At 41.2% G+C, this 25,175-nt stretch overlaps 2 protein-coding genes and 1 long non-coding RNA gene across 3 annotated transcripts; 1 reads left to right on the top strand and 2 right to left on the bottom strand.

The window, feature by feature from the left end:
* Nucleotides 1-428: 428 nt before the first annotated feature.
* Nucleotides 429-14,227, bottom strand: fbxw5 (F-box and WD repeat domain containing 5). Its single transcript, XM_074690992.1, has 10 exons — nt 14,123-14,227; nt 10,998-11,193; nt 10,730-10,887; nt 10,285-10,468; nt 9,108-9,256; nt 8,470-8,802; nt 8,192-8,372; nt 7,964-8,111; nt 5,863-6,075; nt 429-3,034 (listed from the first exon to the last, which is right to left on the bottom strand). The coding sequence occupies exons 2-10, from the start codon at nt 11,182-11,184 to the stop codon at nt 2,749-2,751; spliced, it is 1,839 nt and encodes a 612-aa protein (XP_074547093.1). The 5' UTR covers nt 11,185-11,193; nt 14,123-14,227; the 3' UTR covers nt 429-2,748.
* Nucleotides 14,228-15,640: 1,413 nt separating this feature from the next.
* On the top strand, nt 15,641-16,604 carry LOC141805001 (uncharacterized). The gene is made up of 3 exons (XR_012599682.1): nt 15,641-15,870; nt 16,179-16,265; nt 16,352-16,604. It is a non-coding gene; the product is annotated as an uncharacterized LOC141805001 (long non-coding RNA).
* Nucleotides 16,605-18,889: 2,285 nt separating this feature from the next.
* LOC141805560 (PR domain zinc finger protein 12-like) lies at nt 18,890-22,304 on the bottom strand. Its single transcript, XM_074690672.1, has 5 exons — nt 21,979-22,304; nt 20,427-20,617; nt 20,187-20,342; nt 19,908-20,022; nt 18,890-19,816 (listed from the first exon to the last, which is right to left on the bottom strand). Exons 1-5 carry the CDS (start codon nt 22,193-22,195, stop codon nt 19,365-19,367), a joined length of 1,131 nt encoding a protein of 376 aa, XP_074546773.1. The 5' UTR covers nt 22,196-22,304; the 3' UTR covers nt 18,890-19,364.
* Nucleotides 22,305-25,175: the final 2,871 nt, after the last annotated feature.

The raw sequence follows: 25,175 nt of genomic DNA on the forward strand, positions 1-25,175 counted from the left end.
TTTTAAGTTTGCAATTTTTTTTTTTATCAGATTTGATGACGTGTACACCTGGAAAGGGAGGGCAAACAAGCTACAACTGCTACAAGCTAACTTCTGGATAGTAAATTATATATGTTTGATTTTAACCACAAAAAACTCCTGTTTCTCCCTTTAAAACTGTTGAAAAGATGACAAAGAAAGACCATTTTTCCGTTTAAGGAAGTCCTACTGTCCCCAGCAAAGGACATTCAATTTAAAAAGAAATTCAAAATGTTTATGAAAAAAAACTTAAAGCATGCTACTTTCAACCAAGACAGTTATGACAGTTATGTTGTATGTAAATCAGAAATTGTACCACTTTTTTTCTTCCAGGTTTCAGGAGAAGAAATTCATGTTGCTATGTATAAAACTGAAGTTAAACCTTCACATTCAAACTGTGACGAAAGAAATCACACTTTAGACTTTCATGGCATGTTTTTTTTATTTCAGGGGTGTATGAAAACAAAAAGAGAGGCTGACAGAAACATGATTAAAAAGATGCAGCTACAGTCAAAACAGATCAGAAAGTCAGAAAAGGAAACCAAGACAAAGTTAATGACTCATCACACTTAGAAAAAATGTGGAAAACATTGATCTACAGGTGGCGACAAACAACCAAAGACATTCACACAGAATTTCTCACAAATGGACATGCAAATCATTTACAAATATTTAGAGTTTAGTCAGTCACAGCAGGCTTTAGTATTGAATGAGCAAACAGGTAAAAGTACCTGAATCTTTTTCTGTTTGAGCTGTGACACAAAATGTCATGATTTGTTTCGGACGAGCTGTTTTAGTTTTGTTCTCATGGAGACGTCTGCGCTTTAAGACCGAGGTCGAGGGGATTACATGTACGATGGGATTGTAGGGGGAACCCTGGTTCACACAAATATTCATACTTTAAGAAAAAGTAAAATAAATCAGGCTCAAACATCGAATCGTCACTCTTCTTTAAAGTTTTTAGGATTTTATGATGTGAATGGAGATCAAAAATCATCTGGGAGGTATCACCCGTAAGTGTTGAGTCTCAGTCATGAGTTTGACTGTCACGGGATGGCTGGAAATTTCTGTGGAGTTTTCTTTTTTGTTCTTTCATTGAATCAAAGTGTGGCAAAAATCTTTCGACCCATAAGGCATCCCCTTAAAGGTACAGCACGCAGAAAAATCTAGTGATGACGAGCAGTCAGATTCCGGACTGAAACACATACCAGCCAAATTACACCAGAGGCATCCCTGGTCCGGCTCTGACAGGTTTCTATTGAACCCCATGTGTCAACTCACACTGGATCCACTCCGTCACAGCTCCAGCAGGTCCCATCCAACAGACTTTCATTTTTAAGCGAGATGGGTAGCTGTGCCCATAAATCAACTTTACAACACCTAGTGACTTTCAAAATAAAACAAACCGGGTCAAAACCAGATGATATTTAGCTTTACTACGACAAAAAAACGTCAAAATGAGTCATTCAGGATGAGGAGAGGCTCACTATTGACATAGGAAGTGAAACGGAACGGATACAAATCTGGTGTATTCATCAAATCACTTGGTTGAATTCTACCAAATATGACGTACTGTACCTTTAAATTAAAAAAAAAAGGATTGAATGCATTCATTAAACATAATATCATCTCTTTTAGTTCTCAAATGTAACATTAAGGGGCCCTCTTTACTTTGTCACAAGCACAAAAACATGCACACTGTAGCTTTAAGTGCATCTAAAGTTTGTAAATATATAACATGCTGAAAACATGTTTCATATCATAGAAAATAACACAAACAGGGATTGTTTTAAGGTAAGAGTGGTGCTGGATCATCTTTTTTTTAAGATATCTGCAGATGAAGACAGAGCTCTGTGCAGGTCTAACAAATCCATGCACATAACACTTTACTGATGCAAACTCCCTGTAACATGTAATGACAGGGAAAGACCAAACATGGGTTAAAAAAACATCCAGGAGGTGAAATTAATCCTGAAGCGTCAAATTAAAGGAGGTGAAGGTGATAAAATACTTTTCTACGTTTATAGGTCCAAATAACAGCTACACAAACTTTTTTTCTGTCAACCGTCGAGCTTCAGCAAGTGTTGTAGATTAACGGACTCCATGTTTAGAGGAGTTTCAGGGTGTGCTGGGATGAAGCTTAAGCAGGCAGACTGCAGGAGAAGCAGCTTCCCTTTTTTACTCTCCGGGAACAGGATCTGTGACTCAAGACATCGGCTGTTCATAAATAAGAAATGACACTTTTTTCTCAGCGTTCTGCCTCTGAGGAGCAGGACTTCAGGTTTCATCTCTGCAGAGCACTTTCACACATTTACACCTCAGGTCCACGCTCCCGTCTGACCCGCTCAGACAAATAAAAACAGACAACGCCAGTCTCTACAGGGGCATGTTTAGTGTCTGTCTTGTGCGTTTTGGTGTGGACTCTACCTCTACGTGTGATAAAAACTCACATCACTCCTGTGGACAGCGCTCATCTGTGCTACTTCCTGTCTGTGTGCTGGTGCTCTGGCGCCCTCTAGTGTCTAACCCTGAGTCGTTTCACAAACCGTCTCCTTCAGCTGAAGTCAACGAGCACTTCTGTGTGTCGCAACACTGTGAGCTCAAGTAAAAGCACCAACTGTTACCACGCTGTACATATACATGGAGTGTATGTATATTCTATTCACACCACAGAGGAAAAGGTCAGACTTTTCCCGCCCTCTCCCTCCCGCTGCACGTATCAAACCTGGCTCATGGTTTTCCGTTCACGCTGCTGGCAGACATCGAGTTCTTGTTTCTGTTCAGCAAAGACGACAGGAGGCTGCAGATCCTCGGCTGGCGAGGGGAGGTCTGAGCCAGGCGGACCATGTGTGGTGAGCGCCACACCTTGATGGTGGAGTCGTCGCTGGCGGACAGCAGCAGCTCCTGGTCAGCGGGGCTGAACGCCACCGAGTTCACCACGTCATCATGAGCCAGACGGGCCAGACAGATGTTGTAGTGACGGTCCCAGATGTAGCCGTGCTTGTCCTCTGCTCCACTACAAGCAGGAGAGATGAGTCAGTGAAGCACTCACAGGGAAACATCTGTACACTCCCACCACAGCTGCAACGTCTGATCAACTTTGTGGATTACTACACAGATTACTTTCTCTGCTGAAAATTAAAAAACATTAAATCTGTGTTCACACTAAACTCTTCAACCTGAAGTTTCCTGAGCCGACAAACAGCCAAGTTTTTCCCCAAGATTTTCTCATGCCAGCCCTGCAGAGAACATGTCTGTGAGAAACTGGGGTGAGTCATGTGGGAACGCAGCTCCAGAGAATTTGTAGTAAGTGATCCGGTCAGAGGTGATAAAATTTATGAATGAAAGCAATGCACAACTGAAGAGTGACTCAGGACAAGATGAACTGAAACATCTGAGGTTAAAGAAGTGACACTTCTGTCACTGAGTACATGGCATCAAGAAAAATGTAACAGGCTTCCTATGGACTTTTTCAAACAAATTTAAGACTTTTTTAAACCTTTTCACACTAACAGAAGATAAATTGCAGCAGTTTACTCAGGTATAGCTTCAGAAGAGGTTTGAAATACTTTCCTTGTCACGTATTACTCACTGATCGCTTCAGATCATTTTCTTTAAGAAGACGGTGAAGTGTAAAAAGCCATTTTCAGGCAGAAATAAAAAAAGGAGTGACTATTGATGCTTGAGAAGAACATGTACCCAGGAGAGGAGCAGTGTCTTCTGTTTAGAAGTGTTGTGGTTTCATAACAACTGCAGTGGATAAAAAGTAGGGACAGACTGATTACACTCTGGGCTGATTATCGGGGCCGATATTTGGCATTTTGAGAAATGTCGGCATCTGCCTTTTTTTTAATCCGATGGCTGATAAGAAACAAAATTAAAACTGCGTGGTTGCAGCTCTGATGCAGCTGCTCTGCTGTCTGCAGTCACTACTCAGTCCTCAGCTTTGTCCCACCCACTGTACCATCCGATTGGTTACAAGCAGAGCCATGGCTTGGAAAACAGCCAATCAGCAGTGCAGTTATTACAGCTATTGGAGTTGCATTGAAACTTTGGAAAACTTTATTTACTGTGGAAAACTTTAGCTATTTCTTTTTTAAGTTTTAATTTAACTTTATAAAACATGCTGCTAAGCCTGTGAGCTGTTAAATAAACTTTAATAAAAAATTTGACAACAATATTTTCACTTTGACTGCAAATTAATTTTTGCATCAAATATCAGTTATCGGCCTCCTTGACTACAAATGATTGGCATCAGTATCTGTATCGGCTATCTCTAATAATAATCTAATCTATCTCTAATAAAAAGACTTATTTTATTGCAAAATAGGCCAAACGTTGGGTGTTACAGTTGTCTGATTGGAGACTGTCATCCTCTGTGAGCACAGGTGAAATGGAGCAAAAGGTGCCAAAAAAGGGCTGAGGAGGCATTTACTCAGGAAAGGAAATCAAAAGCTTCCTCAATTGTTTTCAGCTCAGCTTGTGCTCATAGAACAGGAGGCCATTCCTTGTTGGTGTGCACATCTGTGGATTTATGTATGTACTACTAAACACTTAACAACAGATTGGTTTCTTTGCTTTGCAAAAATAATAGATTTATACTTAATAGAAACAGAGAGGAGAGAAATGAAACTGAACCTAAATAATCAGATACTGGTGCTGTGAAAAGTCACGTGGACTAATAAATTTATCCACAACAACAACAAAAAATTCCTACCATCAGCTACATTTTGTAGATTAGACACAGTGTTCAGACATGTATCTAATTCAATAAAACTTTTAAGGCCCTTTATTGTGTCCGCCATCATGTTGTAAAAATCTACATGTGGATTTAACAACATGCTGTGTGATTTCAGACCAAGGTCCCAGAAGTTTATTATAACAAAAATAACAAAATCAACTGGATAAAGGATTTTTCAATCTGTGCATTTGATACACTGTAAAAACCTGAAATCTTAATGCCTTATTTTTGTCCTTTAATATCGTGAAATAAGACATTTTTCTAGACGTGGCCCATGCTGAGTCAAATCAGACAATTTTCACTTATAAAGAAAATAAACACTCACTTAGATAAAAGTTTTGTGCTGTGCATTTTTGAGATCTAACAAAAACTAAAAAGAATCGTCAAACAGAGCTGATAAAAATAAATGTGTTGGACAGGCTGTCCTCAGGCGTCCTTTGAACGTCCATCTTTAAATGGTTTCCTGTTAAACATCAGGGCTCATCAAACAAATAGGGACAGTAAGTCCAGAGTTCTGTCTGTGTGCACAGGCCGCTGAACAAAGTCAGAACGATCAAACTAAAACTCCCTGTGACTGGATTCAAAATGGAAAAACTCCATCACTACTAAAGTTTACAGATTCTCAAAATTCAAACTCAATAAATAGTTTTTCACACTGTCAAAAAGAAGCATCTATCAAATGATATCAATGATCTTTGGTCTCTTTTTTGGTCATTCTTCAATTTTTGGAAACTCTCCAAGACTCTTTAATGTCACTCAGTAATCATTACCAACTACAGGACAAACAGGCTTATCTGTGGAGAAGTTTGAGCCACGTAAAGCTGCGTTTATTGCTTAATGTCAGTTCAGAGACTGGAAGTCTTCTGTCTGTGTTTGCTACACGAGTTACTACAGATCTTTCTGACCTGCTGATAAAAATAAAATTCAATTGAAGTTATTTTTTGAGAACATTTCTGGGGTTCAAGAGCCATCAAAGCAGCTTTGTGATACTGCACTGAACAAAACTTTGTGAAGACATGAACAGTAATGTTATTTTAGCAGCTGTTACTAAATTAAGTAACATATGTTTGATGTGTGTAAAACTGAAGTCAAACTCCACCCACCTGGCTACAAAGTCTCTGCTGACGTCGAGGAAGATGAAGAAGCACTCGTCGTTAGGCGTGAAGGCTCGGTGGGCGCGCAGACTCCTCCTCTCCTCTCTCAGACTCTTCAGGTCGATCACATGCAGGTCTATCTCCTCTGCGATGGGGGGAGGCGACATGGGGTCTGGGATCACACAGCCGGCAGGCCAAGCCCGGCTGTTCACATAAAGGTACCTGATCCAAGAGGAGTCAGAGTTAAACCCAGAACAGATTTCTGCTGACGTCACATGTTGTGGATTTACACTGAAAACCTGATGTGATGCTGAACGTTAAAGAGGGAGCATCACAGTGGTCATTAAAGGGGGGGTGTTGTGCTTTTTTAGTCTGTATTCTGTCTCCCTGGTGCCCCCTATTGTTCTCACAATGAGGATTGTGGAAACTCTTATTTCAGCAAACAGGGCAAATTGTAGCAACCTTCACACACTCAGCATCTCCTTATTTGGTGTGAAAACTCTTTGGCTGTTGTAACCTCTTCAGCCTTCAGGAAACAAGAAGCAGACAACACCCAACACTGCTCGCTGACAAGGCCTTATCTGTCACCAGACGTCCCTCAGAGGTTCATCACTGTTATTTTGTGACCAGGGGTGCACAAACGTCAGTCTTTTCTCGCAGTAGTTCCTTTATCTGTAACATCTGAGTCTTTTTTTTTCTTCACCAGCTGCAGTTGTGAAGTAAAACTGCAACAATAAAAAAGCTGCGACTTCAAACCATTTGATTTTGCCAGCACAGGCGGAGATGAGTCCTCTAACAATACCAACATGCACCTACCCCAATATTTTTTCTCCTCTTAAAACACAGATTAAAACAGTTAGCATCATTCTACCAACAAAATGCACCTGGAGTGGATTAAGGTACATGATATTTGTAAAGAAGGAAATTATGGATTGCTCCTTTAAGAAAACTGCAAAGTTTCAACTGAAACTTCTGTGACCTCTGATTTCAGTGTATGGGTCTTTAGTAGGGATGGAACAGTTTATGAAAAAAATCTGAACCGATCGGTTTTCCTCACTCGGTTTGGGGCGCGTTTACTTCGTTTGGGTCGTGTTTTTCTTTTCTCTTCATTTTCAGCTCAGTTTGAAGCAAGTATGTAGCTTCGATCATACGCATTCGCAACATGAGGTGAAGGATACAGTGGAACAGTTGTGGGGAGGCGTGTGTGTTGTTTACATGACGAGCAGAGAAGACAGAGTTAGAGGATGCACCTGTTGCGTTGTGTTGTTCTGCTGTCACGGAGCTCTTTAGATTCAGTGTGAGCTCTGAAGACGGTGTAAGAAAGTGGAGGATAAAACCACGACTGAGAGTTGCCAACTTACGAGACTTTGTCGCTACATTTAATAACTTTTCAGACCCCTCTGCTTAGTTTTTTTTAATGAGACAATTCTTGGGACTTTTCTGGAGTTTGGAGAATCTGGGGTTAAAGCGTGTTTTGATCTCCTCAATGGGCAGCATGTGCTAACGTGAGCCCCTCCTCTATCCAAAACACAGAGACAGTCTCCTGTGAGTGAGAAGTGTGTCTCATTATGGACACTTCTGCTGGTCCCCAGCCCAAATAAAGGAAGAGGGTTGATATTTAGGCATAAAAAAACAAGAATGGACAGAAGAAAGTTAATTTGTAGTTGTGAACATATTTATGTTGTGATTTACCTGCTTTCTGTCTCTTCCACCTTATTTCTCTCTCCAACAGAGTCCATGGCAATTACATGCAAATAGATTATTATGCAAACTAGACAGCAGTGTCATTTAGTGACTTTTCGTGACTTCTGGGACAGCCAATAGTGACTTTCCTTACTGAGGAGTTGGCATGTTGAAACAAGCTATGTCTCATTCAGCTTTAATGATGTTTGAAATGGAAACAGCCTCATTCTTTCAGTTTTTTTATGCCTATACATTACAGAATTGATTTAAAATAATCTGTTAATGGTGGAATATTAGGGTATTTGGTAATCTGGGGTGTTAAAAACAACAACAATGTACACCAAACAGAATGAAAACTGTGATAAGAGCCATAAACCGTTCCACCCCTGGTCTTTATTTTTGTTGTGAAGTGTCTGACTCGACTCACCGATGGTCTGGAGAAAGGCCCATTCCAATAATGTGTCCATGGATGTCGATGACGTGATCTAAGGAATCAAAGAACTCGTCTGAACTCCGCTCCTCCCCAAGAACAGGACCAGACGTGGTCATCTGATCAGGCTTGATTCGCTTAATACCTGAAAAACAGCGCCTGATATGAGAGGAGGAATCTATCTGCACATTTAAGCTCGTTTGTAGCAGCAGGACGGCGTCTTACCGATCTGGTGAGGGGAGTACGTAAGGCTGCCGGTGGTGAAGAGTAAGTACGTTTTGTCCTCTCCGTCCCCAGACTCAGATGACGTGATGAGGTCAGTGGCAGGAGCCGTGTACGCTCGGCTCATCATCTGAGCCACCTTCGTCTCAATCGCCAGCTCTGTGGCCCCGACTGATTTACGACTCTGACACCATGAAAGAAAACAAAAGAGGAAGAATGAAAACCCAAAAAAGAGAATCTCTGTATTTGAATCAAATCTTTGAGGCTGACACCTGGCTCACCTGTATGACGTGCTCCAGGCCGGAGAAGGTGGGCTGGGGAATGCGGGCGGTCGGAAGGCAACACTTTGCTTCCCTCTGACGCTCCTCGTCCTCTTCGTCCTCCTCTTCCTCTTCACTCCCCGAGGTTCCTAAGTCAAAGAGGAGAGGCTGGTGGTGGTGCTGCTGCTGACCCTGCTGCCGTCGAGCCTGAGACTGAGCCTCGTAGTCCAGCAGCAAGTCTGGGTTGTCGTGGCGACGGCAGTGGGCCACCATCACCGTGCGGATGGTGCTGGCGTTGATGTTCTGGATCTTGAAAAGGCGCTTTACGACGTTGACGTTCTCAGACTCAACATCCTGTACAGAAAAGGAAATATTAAAGTGCTGAAAGCTTGTTTTATTTCATATATCTACAAATATTTTCCCTTAATTCAGATCCTGAAGCTCCCAGGTTTAAGAAATTTGAAGAGTTTTACATAAAGGATCCTGTATCTTAGAAATATCTCAGAAAGTAGGGCTAATTTCTCTCTGTTTTCATTTTAAACTATATCAAAGACATCATTCAGCCTCAAAATTCAACATGGTCTGTCCTTCTGCAGTCAGACAACAAAAAGACATTCAATGACAAGACAGAACCAGTCAGCTTCCTCATCTGGTCTCACCTGGAAGGCTTTGTTGAGCCAGAGCACAGAGCACGACGTCATGTTCCCGATCCAGTGCAGGTTCCCAGAGATCAGGTGGGTCTCATTCAGCCAGCAGCCGAAAACATCGTAGGGCTTGTTCCTCACTCGTGACAACAGCGTGTAGTTCTCTGTAAGGTGAGGACACAGACACATGCTAGTTTTTATTTACACAACTCACAGATCGGTGTTGAAATCCCAGCTTGGGTTTTGTCTGACTGCTTTTGTGCAGACTTGATTTTTATGAATCACAAACTGTGTTCATAAGTGAACATTCAAACATGAGGTAGCCTCACATCGCTAAGATGATTCAATTTTAAGTGAAGGATTAATGTTCTGCAGTGATCTGAAAATGTCTGAAAGAGGCGCTATGTTAAACGAAAGGCTTTGTTTTAGAGCTGAAACGATTCCTTGAATGATTCGAGGTACTCGATTACAAAAAATACTCGAGTAATTTTCTCCGCCTCGAGGAATTGTTTAATTTTAAAAAAGATCAAAGAGTGGTATTTCAAATAGAGCTGAGGCCATATTAAGAGAGTTTTCAGACCCCTCAAGCTACCTCTTATACAAAATAGCAACTAGCAACAAATCTAGCTTCTTTTCTGGAGTTTGGAGACTAATGGGTCATTCTAAGAAACGGGTGCCATTTGGGTCCACAACATTTGATGAGATGTACAAGGCATAAAAAAATGTGTCAAAGTGTGTTTACAAATTTTGGAGTTACCAAAGCAAGTGCTCTTATTGACATGCTGTATCAGAAAATTCTATTTCTTAAAGAGAAAAGTTTCATTTGAAAAATAACTGCTCTTTAACTAAACAAAAATGTATTTTATCTGATTACTCGATTAATGGATGGGATTTTTAGTAGAATACTTTGAATACTAAAATATTGGATAGCTGCAGCCCTACTTTGTTTGTAGTTTCAGTTTATGGTGCTGTGAACTTTCACTGTGTTTGCCTAAAATTTTCCACCACACTGTTATCTTATTATCTGCTCTGACAGCTTATTCCTCACACCTACTGATGGAACTGTTGATAACAAAAGGAAAATCTCACAAAACCTCAAACTGAGTGTGAAACCGTCAAAAAGCTCCTTTTTTGAGAACCATCAACAGGAACTGATGACGTACACTCGTCGTGTGGGATGTTTGTTTCCTACCCAGACTGATGACGGCGATTTCCCCAGATGAGGAGTGATGTGGGCCCAGGTAGACCCCAGACACCAGCAGCAGGGTGTCATCTGCGTTGAACTGGGAGAACTGGGTGTAGCCCCAGTTAAACTGACGCATGCTGGAGCTGTGCACCAGTGAGATGCTGCCATCCTGACGCTCAGTGTCCCAAAGCTGCACAAACAAAACAGGAAACAGTCCAACTTTTTACACACTCACACACTTGTCATTTTAAACACATGATCACAGACTAAAAAGGATCTTAACCAAACTTCAACGATAAGAGGTGCTGCTAATGCTACGACACAATTTCCATCAACTTTCAGAACATTCGTAAACACAGGGTCCAAAGAATGTCACCAAATACTGAATACGGTCACATCACAGGCTAGCATAAACTGGAGATCACATCAAAGTAAAATCTTTTCAACCCACCTTCACGGTGCAGTCCTTGGAGCAGGAGGAGAACCTGTGACCCCTGTGAGAGAAAGCCAGGTGCAGGACTTGGTCTGTGTGCTCTCTCAGCGTCTGAACCTCCACACAGGGGATACAGTCGAACAGACGCCTAAACTCCCTGTACCACGACACCGCCGCTGCACAGAGTGACATTAAAGGGTTATTCCAACAAATTCAAACAAACCTGCTTTAAATCAGCGTGTTGTTATGATACTGAGTGAAAGAGTTGGAGGTTATTCTAACTGACCTGGGTGTCTGGGCACAGAGCGGGGGATGCGGTAGTAGCTGTAGAACAGCTCCCTCCAAAGGAACTCATCTCTGGAGACGGCGAGCCACTGCCTGCAGGTCAGACCAGCTCTCAGCACCGCGTCATGGGGCAGACGCAGGAAGATCTCCAACACCAGGCTGTCCGGCAGAACTGGGACACACTCCATACTAACATCCTGCAGACCACAAACACACACGCCACAGGAACATGATGATGAATGACAGCGACATTAACACCTCAAAGAAAACTTAGACTCTTTCACCTCATTTCTTTTCTGCTCCTGTTTTAATGAAGCAAACTCATGTTAGGTTGGTTCATTGAAGCTTAGCTGAGTGGAAATCTTCAAAAACTCTGGGATCTCTCATGAAAATGTGAAATAAGTCCAGGGGCGACTGACCAACAGACGTGCTACTATTCAGAGAACCATATGACTTTTTCAGCATGTCTGGTAATGCTCAGATTCAGTAAGTCTGTTAACTACGGTCACGATGAACACATTCATCAGTTTAATGTCTTAATTCTGAAAACCCCTTTTGTCCAACACTACAGTTCAAATCTGACAAGTAAAACTACAGCGCTGTGAAGCTGGTATTCCAGATGAAAACCTACACGGTGAATTCATTCAGGTGTACTCAGATCCAACATGAACACACACACATGAGCAAACCTGAACTGTGATCTGACTCAAATAAGTTGCTGGATAAGTATCTCTTATTTTATTATCTAATAGTTGGAAAGGAAAGGAAAGGGGTCCTCACAATTACGCACAAACCAAACCTAACACAGTCACCATCAGTGAGTCAATCATTGCCCAAGACCTTTTTTTTTTTAAATAGGGATACTTAGAGTGCACTGACTCCAGATTTGAGTGAGAAACTGAAGATCCCTACATCTCAAAGCAAAGATGCAACAGTGAATACAGAGAATGATATTTGTGCCATACTCCATGAATCTGCTGCCCAAGGGCATTTACATAAAAAAAACTGTCTATAATTGATTAATACATTTAGATCAGCAGCACTGTACATAATTTTATGCTGCATCATCGTCACCACCATCACCAGTACTGGCCCCAGGACTTCAAACAGCTGTTAATTTTGTTCTCCATCAAGTATGTGCAGCATAAAAAAGACACAATTTGGGACTGTTTGTCTTTGACATACACCGATCTGATCCTGGTATTGGTCCAACACAGAGTTAAAAGTCTAAATTGGATATTGTGACAAAGTGCCGATCCCAAGGGCAGAGCTATTCAGCTCAGTTCTGACCTAAGTCTGTGCAATTTTTTGATCAACAGAGTTAAAATGTCATGAAAGAAGTTAAATACAGCAGCTCAGCAGTTTGTAGTAGAGGTGTCCCAGTCCGATATTGATATCAGATATTGGTCCGATATCAGCAAAAAAACAAATATCGGTATCATATCGGAATGCATCTAAAATCTCCGATATAATCAGTCCATTCCAGACTCCGCTCCTGCTGTTTTTATTTGATTAATTTAGGTTATTTTCTGGGTCTTCTAATTTATTCTTTATTTTATTCAATTGCTAGTATTTTCTATGTTTAATGTTAAAATTTCTGTGACCCATTAGTTAATAATAAATGGGTCAGTTTTTCCTCATACCTACTGTTGCTGATTACTGTTCTTTGTTTGAATAATATCACTTAATTAAGCCTTTTCTAACATGACAGACATACTACAAAATAAGTAATAAAAGTATGCATGTTTAGTGCTGATATTGTATCGGATTGATATCAGTATCGGTATCGGTATCGGCCAATACTCAATGCTGCAGTATCGGTATCTTATCGGAAGTGAAAATGTAATATCAGGACATCCCTAGTTTGAAGATGTCTCATGCCTGTTTCACCAACAACTCTGACTAAGGATGGGTACTGAATTAGGTCCCTTTTAAGACCCTGAACAAATTCCAGAGCACTGATTCACGTAAAATCAAACAGCACCACATTCCGATACCTATACCCACCCATAGAAAGTCTGAGGTTGTAAAAACACAATTCACAGTCTCATCCTCATATTAAGGAAAGGAGAATGTTGAATCAATGCTGAAAACAGATTGGATCAGATTGGGTATGAGCTGATACCAAAGCGCAGGTATCATGTAAAGTTAAAATATAAATCCTTTGTTTCTTAAATGTCTGGTAACATTTTCATAGGAAAATCTCTCACACTGTCAGAATATAGCACTGTGTATGTTACTATTGGTAACAACAAACTTTTTTCCTCAACTCTTTCAGCCTCAGCTCAAAGAAAAAAACACATACTTCTTCATTCACATAAGAAAATATGTTAATCCAAAACTAAGGAATTATATTTTCTGTTAATCCATAAATAACTTGACCCCACCTTGGCTGGAACTAATTTGAGCTTGACAGCTGTAAGCTGTTACACAAAACCAGCACTAACAGCACAGAGCTGTGTTCAGGTCTCCTGCTGTATGTAACATATAATCATCTGTATGTTGTCACAGTGAACTCGCTTTTTGTCAGAGTTGTACAGATCTCTGTAAAGAACAGATTTATTGTCGTTTCAGACGCAGAAACATAGACCTGTCAGCGTGGCAGATCCTCAATAACAAGATTACTCTACCGTGTAAGACTAATGTTTCAACAAGAACTTCACTTTGTATGAATTAAGCATTGCTAAAACTCTAGAGAGGTACATGAAAGCAGTTTCCCCTCAGGAAAAAGATCGTGAGGAGATGACATGGACATTTTTGTCGCTGCGTGAGGCTGAAAACAAGTGTTGACATTAAAAACAGTCTACAGCCTTCGTGCGAACACACCGAGCATTATCGAGACACGGGATTTTTCTGATAACTAAAAGATTGTTTGACGTTTTGTTGACCACATATAAAGATAAAACATATTTTACAGCTGCTGTTTGCTCTATATATGAAACAAGCTAACGTTACGCTAGCTAACTTCAACTAGCTAGCTGTTAGCTGACATTTGTTTTCAACTTTTTACTCCCGAAACACCTAAAAACATTTATGACAAACGAGGATCTGTAAGAATAATGCATGCACTGCAATACTTAATCACCCTGGCGCGGTACAAGGTAGCTGACATAAACTGTGACCCACCTGATGGATCAAAGTTTGATGGGGAGAAAATCAAGCGGCTAGTTAGCTCCGACGGCTAACCACCAAAAGATGACAACAGCGGTGAATCGATCAGACTCAACCAACAGAGAGCGGCGTCATCGATCGAGCAAAACATCCCGATCTACTCCGTTTTACTTTAAGACGAACCTTTTCTTATATGTTTTTTTATATATCTATGGGCAAAACAAAAACAAACAGACAAAAGGCATCATAACGTAGCCCTTTGATTTATTTCTCACCTTTAAAACTTTAAAATTAATTCAAAGAGATGACGACTTCCTGACACACACACTGATTGTGTTTTGTGTTTGTGTATATTGTAAACACTACAGCCGAAGTTTGGCCGATATTTTATGGAAGTCTATTTTTGCCAAAGAAAAAAAGAAAGAAAAAAAAAGAAAAATGAAATTATAATGGAGTGTGATCCCATTTCTATGAATTGGTATCTCATCATTATACCTCACATGTACCGTACTAGAGTCAGCAATGGCAGGTCATTGATTTAGAAAAGGCTTAAGGTACCTGTTTTGAGCTGATGTAAATATTAACTACTGATGTGCTTAAATTGCCATGTTTCCTTAATTTTTCTGCTGTTAAAAGAAAAAGTCAGAAAGAGTGCATTATATCAAACTTAGCTATAATAATTGAAGAAATATGCAAAAAGAATTTTTAAAAAGTCTTGAAAGGCATTTTACGACCTCCTAGGTAGGGCTGAACGATTTGGGAAAATAATCTAATTGTGATTTATTTGGACCAATATTGGGCTTGCGATTTAGCATTGATTTTTATTTTTATTTTTTATCTTTTTTTAATTTATTTTATTTTAATTAATTAATTAATTAATTAATTAATTAATTAACTAATTAATTAATTGATTAATTTATGGGGGGGGGGGTCTTTTGCATTATTTACTAAAAACAATTAATAAATCATTCTATACCATTCTATCCTATGAAGGCCAGGCCTATATGTTATGATGACATGAAATAGATCTAAGCATAAATTGATACCAATGATATATCTTCATTTAACTATCACGATCACAGAAGAATATTGACAGATTGATTTAACTTCAAGCCTTGAAGAGTGTAATATTTTTACCAGAAAAAAACAGCATTTTCACTTTTGCTTGTTTTAAGGAAGAAGGAGCACAAGTTACTTTGTCCCCTCCAGGTCTGTGTACACGAAGCTTTTTTTAAATTTTATTTTTCTAAATTGCAGACTCTGCGATTTGAAAATTGCACTCTGTTATATTGCGATGTCGGTTTAAAATCGATTAATTGTTCAGCCCTACTCCTAAGGTATTCTGACCTTCACTTTGGCCATCACCAAACCAGACAACATTATTAAGGAGCGCATGATGTGGCCTCTGGGTCTTGCAGTTTTCAAGTGAGCATCCTTTCCAAAGGCCAGGAGGGGGCAGCTGAGAGTTGCAAAACAAGTCTAGAAGTCTACAAGAGGTCAGTAAGAAAATAAGCCTGCTGCTGTGTCATCTTTCAGACTAAATAATGCAAGAGACACACAGAGGTACCACTTGAACTCCTTTATTAGTGTGGAGTCTTCAGTTCACTGATGTCACAGGAAAGGTTGCATCAGTTTGTGGAGTACAAGCGTCTGTGTGAGTCAGGGCACAACAAACACCTTTATCCTCACCTCATGGGAACAGAGGAGCAGCTGGACTAGAGAGAAAAAAGCAACAACAACAATGCTGTGACTTCTCTTTTCTGGTGAGTGTTCAAACTCTGACAAATTACAGTTTTTAGGCAGACACGTATGGAAAAGGCTTTCATATACAGCTTCATAACTGAAGAACTGCCTTTTTTAACATTAACATACTTATTCTCTGTGTTGAAATATTCTTTATTTTTTAATGAAAGACAGGATAAAGGTTGTACTAGGAAGGTGTAAGCTAAATGGAGCGTATCAAACCTGATATGGGTGCTATCAGGTTGCTGGCACAACAATGTGTGAGTGGAACATCAACTTGTGGTTGATACTACAAACAGATAACAGAGAGATCCTTGTTTTCCTCCAGCTCTGAGCCGTGCTGCTGAGTGGATAGCTTCATGCTGTGGCTGCTGCTCAAAGAAGGACAGGACAGGATGACTCTATCAGTGTAATGGTACAGTTTAATTTGGATGAGATGTATTTTAAAGATTTCCTCATGTTCTGTGGATTAACCTCATGTCCTTTTTTCTCACTGTGCAGGTCAGAAAGTGTGGACGGTGTCCAGTGAGGAAACATCTAAAAGTCAAATCCCAGCATAATTCCACCCAGAAGAATCTCTAAATGTAAACAACCTGCAGCATCTGCGACTGCTCTGCTTTTCTTTTAATGACGACTCGTCTGAAAACTTCTGTTCATGAAGCAGGATGATGTCTGACAGCAGAGGGGAGCAGCAGCAGACGGACAGAGAAGCAGGAAATCTCTGGAACAATATGTTTGATGAAGCTGTAAAATGTTCAACACTCTGAATAAATCCTGCTTACTGATAAAACAGGCTGCTGCGATCATTTCACTGAAGTTTAGTACAACTTTACCCTCATGAGACTTTTTTCTGTTGTGTTTGGTGCCATCATGTGGCAGAAAGAACTATTGCAGGAGCCCATTCTCTTCAGCTGACTGTTTTCTACATCAGTAAGAATAAAATCAGTTTAAGAAGAGCATGAATACTTGGCAGACCATCAGAATGTTTTCACAATAAGAGGATTTATAATTTAAAATCCTTTCTCTGACATTCAAAGCTCTTCATAGTATTACATCGTCCTATCTCAGAGAGCTCCAGCTAGCAGAGTCTCTAACAGAGGCGTCAGACATATTCACATTCATTACTCAAGTAGAAATATGGATAGTAGGGTTTTAAAAGACTTTTGGAGAAGTTAAAGTATGGATGAGTTTTTTGCTTAAGTAAAAGTGTAAACGTACTGATTTCAAAACTACTTAAAGTATAAAAGTAATGTAAGGGGACTAAAGCTTAGGCTTTGCCACAGGGGCCTAAAGTGCACTTCAGGCCATAATGACCATAAAGTTTTGTTAAAATATTAATGTTGAAAAATTTTGAGCACCTGGTGTTGACCAATACTTGACATGAAGGTTAGATTGCTTTAAACTAATCTAGGTTAGCCAAAACATTTGATTACCACAACAGCCACAGTGTTTCCTCTATGATCACCCAATGCAAAACTTTGTGTCCCTGAATGTTTTTAAATCTGCAGTGATGAGCTGGAAGCTGGAATACAGACTTTCTGAATGTCACTGTTTTTAATTGATGACTCCCTAATTAATCTGAACTGCACTGAGTCTGTGTGACTGCTGCCTGTAACTGTGTGATGCTGCCATTCTTGTTCAGGTCTCCCTTAAAAAAAAAGAGATCTCCTGATCTCAACAAGACTAACCTGGTTAAATAAAAATAAATGAAAAATACTCCACTTTTTGTTAAATCTAGTAGTTAGAGCTGGATCAGGCTCTGAGTTACTGACTGCTGTAGGCTCAGACTGACAAACTGAGTTCCTGTTTCCCTCTCTCTTTTCTCTGACACTAATAGAGGTGTGCACGGGAGCGAGGGGGCAGTTGTTGAAAAACATGTGCTAGAGTGCCTGCTTGGGAACCAAAACACACTAAAGTGCTCTCCTGATTGACAAAACACACTGAACTGCACCTTAGGTGGAAAAAAACCCACGCTAAATTGGCTTTTAAAACCTGCTAAATGGCCCTTTTTGGAGGCAAAACCACATTCTCATGTGCCCTTTTGGGAGACAAAATGCACGCTAAACTGTAGGGATGGGAGAAAAAAAAACAAAAATTGATAAATTAGGATTTTTTGTTTGATAATATCAAAATCAGGATTCTTGGTTAACAAACTGATTTTGTTTTTTCAAATTCAAACTCTTCATTTCAGTTTTTGTTTATAAACTGGATTGGAAAAAAGTTACCACTTTTCTCCAGCAGAGGGAGACATGTTTCTCTCTGACTCACATGATGTGTATTTCATGGGAAAATATGGCTCCTGATGTAGCCCGTAGACATTACCATCATCATTTAATTTTTTCACATGGTCTGATGTTAAAAAAGTAAACTTAAAATCACATAACGAAAAATCGCACCCCAAAAATCCTAATAGAATGAAATCGTGAGCATAGCGTCCCAGCCCCACTAATTTGCCATCTTGAGTAGAAAAATAAAACTGAAATGCCCCTTTAGCAGTTCAAAACATAGTAAATTTTTTCTCTTTTGGAGGCAAAAACACTTGCTCACATGCTATAGAACCCTCCTGGGAGCCTAAATTGGTTTAAAGTGCTCTCCTGATTGGAAAAACACATTAAACTGCTCTCTTTGCTATTGAAAATAGGATTATTTGCAGAAGGCAATTGCGCAAATACATGTGCTAAAGTGCCGTCAAACAAGATACAGAACTATTTCCATTTTCAATGGTGAAAACCCGCTATATTTTCCTCTTTTTTTTCTTTTGCCCCTGCCCTTGAAAAGTCTGTGCACGCCACTGAACACTTGTAATCTCAACTTTGATTCTTAATGTCTGATTAAAGTTAGCAACTAATGATCTCTCTCGGAGACCCTGACCTTTCTCACTTTTAGATTCCTCTGGATTGTTGTCGTAGAGGGCCTCCATGCTGCAAAGGTCTCTGTGGAGCAGTAGAGTCAGAAAAAAACACACTCAGCATCATATGTATGTAATATATCATATTTATTTAGAATAGAGGAAAACACAAATGTATTTAGATTCACATATACAGTAGCATACGATACAATTTTACAATGACACAATCTCGTAGTTTACAGTCTGTGCAAGGTCAAAGTGACAGATTGAGTTTACAGTGTGGACTGATGCAGCTGGAATGAGTCTCTTTATGTCTTAATGTTCACATCTCTGCATGAATGAATGGAGTGTTCGCCTGAGCTGGTGAGTACATGATGCAGAATAAAAAAAAACTTAGATTGAAAGTCTCATCTGGGGAGATAGATGAGATTTTGATGGGAAAAAAACTTTAAAAACTGTTTTTCTTAGTGTTCCAAAATAAAGTCAACCCCTCTTTGTGCTGGCATCAGGATCATCTGTTAGCCAAAGAAACATAAACACAGATAAGGCAGCACACTGATGTGTTTGGAGGATGTTCACGGTCACTTGTCTCCTTCACTTCTCCTCTACAGCTGTAATCTAAAGTGCAACGTTGTTCTGCATCCCCGTCCCCCCGTGCCTACGTCATCATAGCACCATGGTGGGGATGTGGTGCACGAGGGGCATCTGGTGCTGGTGGGTCATGGCTGTAATCTGTGGTGGAGGAGGAGGAGGAGGGGATACTTGGGATGACACCTCTGCGCCATGCGCCGCCGGTTTGTGCCGCGCGCTCTTCTGGTGCGCTCTGAGTCCCGCGAGCTGTGAGTAGGCGCTCTGACACACGTGACACTTGTAGGGCCGCTCGCCGGTGTGCAGGCGCACGTGGTTCCGCAGCGTGGAGGACTGGCTGAAGCGGCGGTTGCAGAAGCGGCACACGAACGGTTTGTCCAGGGTGTGGATGCGCATGTGTGAGCGCAGGTTGCTGCGGGAGTTGAAGCCGCGGTGGCAGATTACGCAGCGCATGCGGCCGGCTGTGATGGTGGCGACAGAGGAGGAGGAAGGGGAGCAGGATGGAGGGCCGTCACAGGAGTGGGAATCATCTGAAGGAGAAGATAGAAACAGTTAAAGACGGGGCCCACGGGTTTATCAGTGTGTTCTGTTCAGGCTTCAGCAGCTGGTGCGTGAACTCACCACTCCTGAGCTTCTTCTGCTGCTCTTCATCCACTCCTGGAACTCCAGGGATCCCCAGGAAAGTGTTGTGTGTGTTTCCATACCAGACAAGGAGCTCCTGATCCGGTGGGATGGTCTGGAGAAAAAGGCAAAAAGTTAGACAAGCAGAAAAATCACATTCACCTTCCAGTTTGGCCAGCAGGTGGCGCGCTTCTAAGGCTCTCTGACACTTCACGGCCTGGTTCCTGCGTCACACACTTTGTGTTTTTTGATGTTGCTGAACAGGGACAAAGTTCTCACCTCCACCGCTTTGTAGAAGATGCTGCTGCCGATCTGAACCACCTCCAGGTTCTGCTCCTGCTCGTTCCGCGCGCACTTGATGTAAGTCATCCAGCTGCGCTGATCCTCCTGGCTGGCATCGATGAAATACCTCACTGTGCCGTCTTCATTGAACACCTGAGCGCGTAAAGAAGAAAACATTAAGTTCTCACTCTGGATAACTGACATTTACTGCAAGTCTGAGTCTGGATCTCAGCTCACCTCCCACATCAGGTTGTTGTTCTTGAGCAGGTCCACGTGCTCCGGGGACAGGACTCTCCCTGTGAAAGGGCCCATCTCAGTCCCTGCTTTGATCCAAGTCTTTGAGAAGATGCCAAGACCCTCTCCAGGGATGGAGCTCTGCGCGATGATCACCTCAGTGGGCAGGACCAGGCTGGACAACTTCTGCACCTCTGCAGAGAGAGAAAAAAAGGAGATTTAAATGTTTGACGCGTGAGCTGAGGGTTTGCATCACTATCTTATTTCAATTATTAAAAATGTGCAGGAGGAAAAATGAAAGAAATGTGGAAAAGCAGAGATTTTGTGGTCAACGACTTGTTGAGCAGGAAAAGTCCTGAAAGCAGTAAATGGACTGGATCTTATTTCAGTCACGAAATATTAAGCTACACTTTATCCTCCGTTTAATTCGATTATCTGCTTGAATTGAAAGTTTTTGTTGGGCGCAGAAACCCCCTCAGAAAGCATTTTTATTCGCACCACAGAGGGAAAAAGGAGAAATACTCGCGCTTCTTTAATGTCAAAATCAAAGATTTTTTTTTATTTGAGGCCCGCCGAGCAGGGGTTAAATGGTCCTCCATAGCTCAGGGTCCAGCGATTTGTCATGCTTCAGATGTGATATTCATTAAAGTTTACTGGAAAAGAAAACGGCTAATTCCAAATTCATTATCCTTTTAAGAACTTTGTAGCAATAAATTTGCGCTGAATGAGACGAGGACTTGTTTAAAAGACTCAGGAATTTCGGCGACAAAAAAATGGAAAGGCGATTAGATGGTTGACATGCAATGAATAGCATTAGATTTAGCCTTCACGGTGCATTATGCGAGGAACAGCAAATCTTTTAAGGAGAGAGAAAGAGAAAAGCTGCGGAGCCCCATAGCTGCCAAGAGAGGAAAAGAGACTGTCCGGAGATTGATGAATGCGGGATAAAAACCCGGGACATCTCAAAGAAAGGGAACCTTTCTCTGCGCGGGGTTTAAGTGGAAACTTTCCCAGGTCAAGCACAAAGTTAACCAAATGAATTTAATGCCCTGCGTCTTTCAATCAGCGGCGCTTACACGCCTAACAAGCCTCCAAACGCGAGGTCCCACAGGCCTGAGAGGGTTAATGCGTTAAATGGGACGAATGAAAGGCAGAAAAATGAGGAAAAGAGGCAGAAAAATTCAACCAGTCGGCAGAGAAATAAAAAAAAAAAGTTGAACAAAGGTGGATTCATTTGTCTTTTTTCAGGATGTGCACTCTTGAGGATGTTGGACATGAAATAGAGAATTTAAAGTCACGAATTTAATGCGCAAAAATGCTGAGTGGGAAAGTAAAAACAATTTTATGCTGATGTAATTTAATTAAGTCGCGTGAAGAATTAGTTTAAATATTTTAATTTCAGGCCACAACAATGTTTATTTGGTCGATATTTGGATAAATCATCTTTACGCATTAAATTCGACCGAGTACGATTTTTACGCACAAGGATAAAATCAAACAGCCGGACTGAAATGAAACCAAACAGCCCCACACTGAGCCACAGAGCCATGCTTACCTCCGACGAAGGACTGAGCCAGCACCTCCGCGGTGAAGGCGGTCTTGGGGCTGCTGCTGTGCCGCTCCTCCGCCAGGTGTTCTCCCAGCACGTTCCTCCACCTGCCGTACAGGAAGCTGTGCAGGATGTCCGAGGTGATCACGTCCGACAGCGCGCGGCTCGGACACTTAAATCCAGACTTGAGAGCTAAAGCGTCTGCGGGGAGCACGGAGCCCATGTTGCAGGACGAGAAACCAGGAGAATCAAAGTTTTAAAAACAAAAGCAGAGCTGCTGCAAGAATGTTAGGAGTAGAAGAAGAAGTGAGCTGCTCCTCTGTCTGCGCCTCTGCACCTCACTGTGCGCTCTGTCTGCCTCGGAGGGTCTCTTTATATAAGTGGCTGTGTGACCCCTGTCTAATTACTTATTAATGACACACCCCTCGCCGTGTGGACCTGCCTGCTGCTGCTGCTGCTGCTACTGCTGATGCGCAACACCAGCAGAGACGAAGAAGAAACTTCAGTTTAACGATTATCTGCACTTTTAGGTCATGCAACATTTCTGTGCAGGGCTGTCAAAGCATCCTGGCATTTTATTGCATCTAAATCCTGCACAATTTTAAACTTTATTGCGCTGTTTCAACTTTTTTAGACTCTCACTTAAATAATGCAAATTATTCACAAGCTGCACCTTGATCAATTAAAAAAAAGTAGAGTTTAAAATCATCATAAATAAAGTTTATATTTTAGATAAAGTGACGTCTTTCCCACAGAAGTGGGTCATGGAGTCTGGGAGTTCGTCGCTCATTTTCTTCTCAGACATTTCGTATTCATTCTCGGTAATAATTGTAATTTTTGTGCGCAGTTTAGCGCGGGAACCAGAAGAATAAAAAAGCGTTTTTTTTTCAGTATTGTTCACATGCAAAAAATGCAAAGCTGCTTTGACGTGGTCTCACTTTTTCAAGCCCTTGTTGAGGAATAAGCGGTTTAATATTCATGGCTGTTCGGAGCCCCCTCCTCGGTATTGTGACAACGTTTAGATGAGTATATACACCCCCCTCCTCCTCTTTTTTCTTCTCTATAGTGTTTTTCCTCTCTTCGCCTATTTTTCGGGCCTGATGGACTGCGGCTAAATGGGCAGTTTTTCCTTCTTTTCCAGCAGAGAGGACATCTTTATTCCATCCCCGGCTCACAGGTTTCCTATTCAGCTCCCCTCCAAGTAATGTCAGGGCCCTGAAAAGTGCTGCAAATCAATCTTTCATGGTGTTTTGAAGGCAATTTGACATCCATGCACTCCTCTTTTCAGTGCATCAACTACAAGGGGATTGTCCGAAAAATGGGCAAGTTGTGCTCACTCTTTCTCCCTCTTTCTGGACGAATATGGACTATGTAATGGGAAAAAAGAAGATATGGCAACTAAATACAATAGCGGAGGCTTTTTTTTTTCAGAGATAGTGAAAAGGCAAGGTGAGTGACAGGGCACGAAAAAAGATTACTGTGAAACAGCTGCTTTTTATGAGCGCGCCCCTCCTACATTTGTCTCCTTTTCCCAGATGAAATTTCGCTGCTCTTTCAACGCGATTCTTTCTCATCTAGATTGATTTACATTTATAGCATTCATAGCACAAATCCGAGGTAAAAGGCGGGGGGACAGGGGGTGGGGCCGCTTCTTTATTAAAGAGGAATTAAATGAATTGAATTGGGGTAACGCATGGATTTGATTTGCTTATTTATGCATTAACCTGTGGCTTTATGTGGAGCTGGTAAAGCCGCGGGCATGTCAGCAATGGCACATCATCCCGCTTAGCTGTGCCATTGTAAAACAATTTAAGCTTTTATTCTGTCCATTTAAAGCCTATCAATTTCATGTGGATGATTGACAATTATTGCACAAAGAATGCGGTAATTGTTTTATTTCAAAGAGCTGCTGGGAAACCTATCAAAGAAACGCGTTTGTTTGGGGATAAATAGCAAAGTTTACGCTTATCAGGGGAGAGACAGAGAGCCTGAAGGAAAGAAACTCGGCCAGGAAAAGCAAACATGTTGCTTCAACTGCAAAGATTTAAAGAAAAAGTCCCTGGGACTGTTTTAGAAAGATTACGAAAAAGTTGCGCGTAAGTTGCGCTTGTGCGTAAAAATAAGTTTTACTCCAGAAAATTGAGCAATCCTGAAAATCTGTACAGAACTTCACTTGTTGAGAAAAATCAAAACGACTGAAGGCCTTTTGTAGGAACACACTCCCTCGCACACTCCCTCACACACACTCACGCTGCCGTGGAGCCGTCCCTGTAGCTGTGGAGCAGAGGAGCACGGGGTCTCCGGGGATCCTCCGCAGGGTCATTAAAAGCAGATTAAGGTGCAGCCGCAGTGAGGGGGAGACAGGAGATCAGCTCATGGGATGCGAAGGTGAAAAAGGTGCTCCCCCCCTCTGAAAGTTGTTTTTCTTTTCTCCTCTCCTCTCCTCTCCTCAGACAGGAGTCAGGACACCTGCGTAAAGTAGAACTGAGAGTGTGCTCAAATAATTAAACGTGTTAATGATTAAATGATGAAGAATCAAAACAAGACGCAGGGATGTAACTTTACACACATCAAACTGAATATTTCTTCATTTTCTGAAGACTTTTACTGACAGTTCTGATTATTTTGCTGATTAAAATCATAAAAAAAAAATACAATATGACAGTCTAAGGATGAGGCATTTTTACCAGGTGCACTTTTAAAGGTAGGAAGGTGTGATGCTCAGATTAAGATTAAACCACTCAGGTGTATTTTTAATTGTTCAGTCCAGCTGCAATAGAGCATTTCTGTGTTTTTTTTTTTTTTGATCCCAGTAATTTTATACTTTTAGTTCTGTAAAATATTCAATGCATGACTGAGTTTTAAAAAAGTATCTTTGCAGGATTAAACTGCATTTTTAAGAGTGGATTGAGAATTTTCACAACAGATTGAATGAGAGAAAGGTTTTTGTGATGGGCCTTAGCGCTGAATGATTGTATTAAAAATGCGACACAGTAATGTTTCTAGTCTATTTTGGAGTATGCATTAAAAACTGAGCATACTGCAGCAAATCAGGCCTCAAATTCTGCAGCTTTAGAAAAATCCTGATGGAAGAAAACGTGCAGAAAAATTCCCAACAAGAAGAGTAACAGTTCCCCTCCCGCCCAGTCTGCTGGTGATCTCAGCTAAATTACTCATCAGGCACAAAGACCACAGGTCAGGAC

Source organism: Halichoeres trimaculatus, unplaced genomic scaffold (genome assembly GCF_033239565.1).
Source record: "Halichoeres trimaculatus isolate MK-OKI-2021-1 unplaced genomic scaffold, fHalTri1.1 fHalTri1_scaffold_16, whole genome shotgun sequence".
In the NCBI taxonomy this organism is placed as follows: domain Eukaryota; kingdom Metazoa; phylum Chordata; class Actinopteri; order Labriformes; family Labridae; genus Halichoeres; species Halichoeres trimaculatus.

Coding starts and splice junctions, on each gene's coding strand:
- fbxw5 (XM_074690992.1), bottom strand. CDS start 11,184: ATGGAGTGTGTCCCAGTTCTGCCGGACAGCCTGGTGTTGGAGATCTTC. Junction 8,112..8,191: donor GTACTCCCCTCACCAGATCG/GTAAGACGCCGT, acceptor GCTGTTTTTCAG/GTATTAAGCGAATCAAGCCT. Junction 6,076..7,963: donor GGCCTTTCTCCAGACCATCG/GTGAGTCGAGTC, acceptor CTCTTGGATCAG/GTACCTTTATGTGAACAGCC.
- LOC141805560 (XM_074690672.1), bottom strand. CDS start 22,195: ATGGGCTCCGTGCTCCCCGCAGACGCTTTAGCTCTCAAGTCTGGATTT. Junction 20,343..20,426: donor ACAACAACCTGATGTGGGAG/GTGAGCTGAGAT, acceptor TTACGCGCTCAG/GTGTTCAATGAAGACGGCAC. Junction 19,817..19,907: donor GCAGAAGAAGCTCAGGAGTG/GTGAGTTCACGC, acceptor CTTCTCCTTCAG/ATGATTCCCACTCCTGTGAC.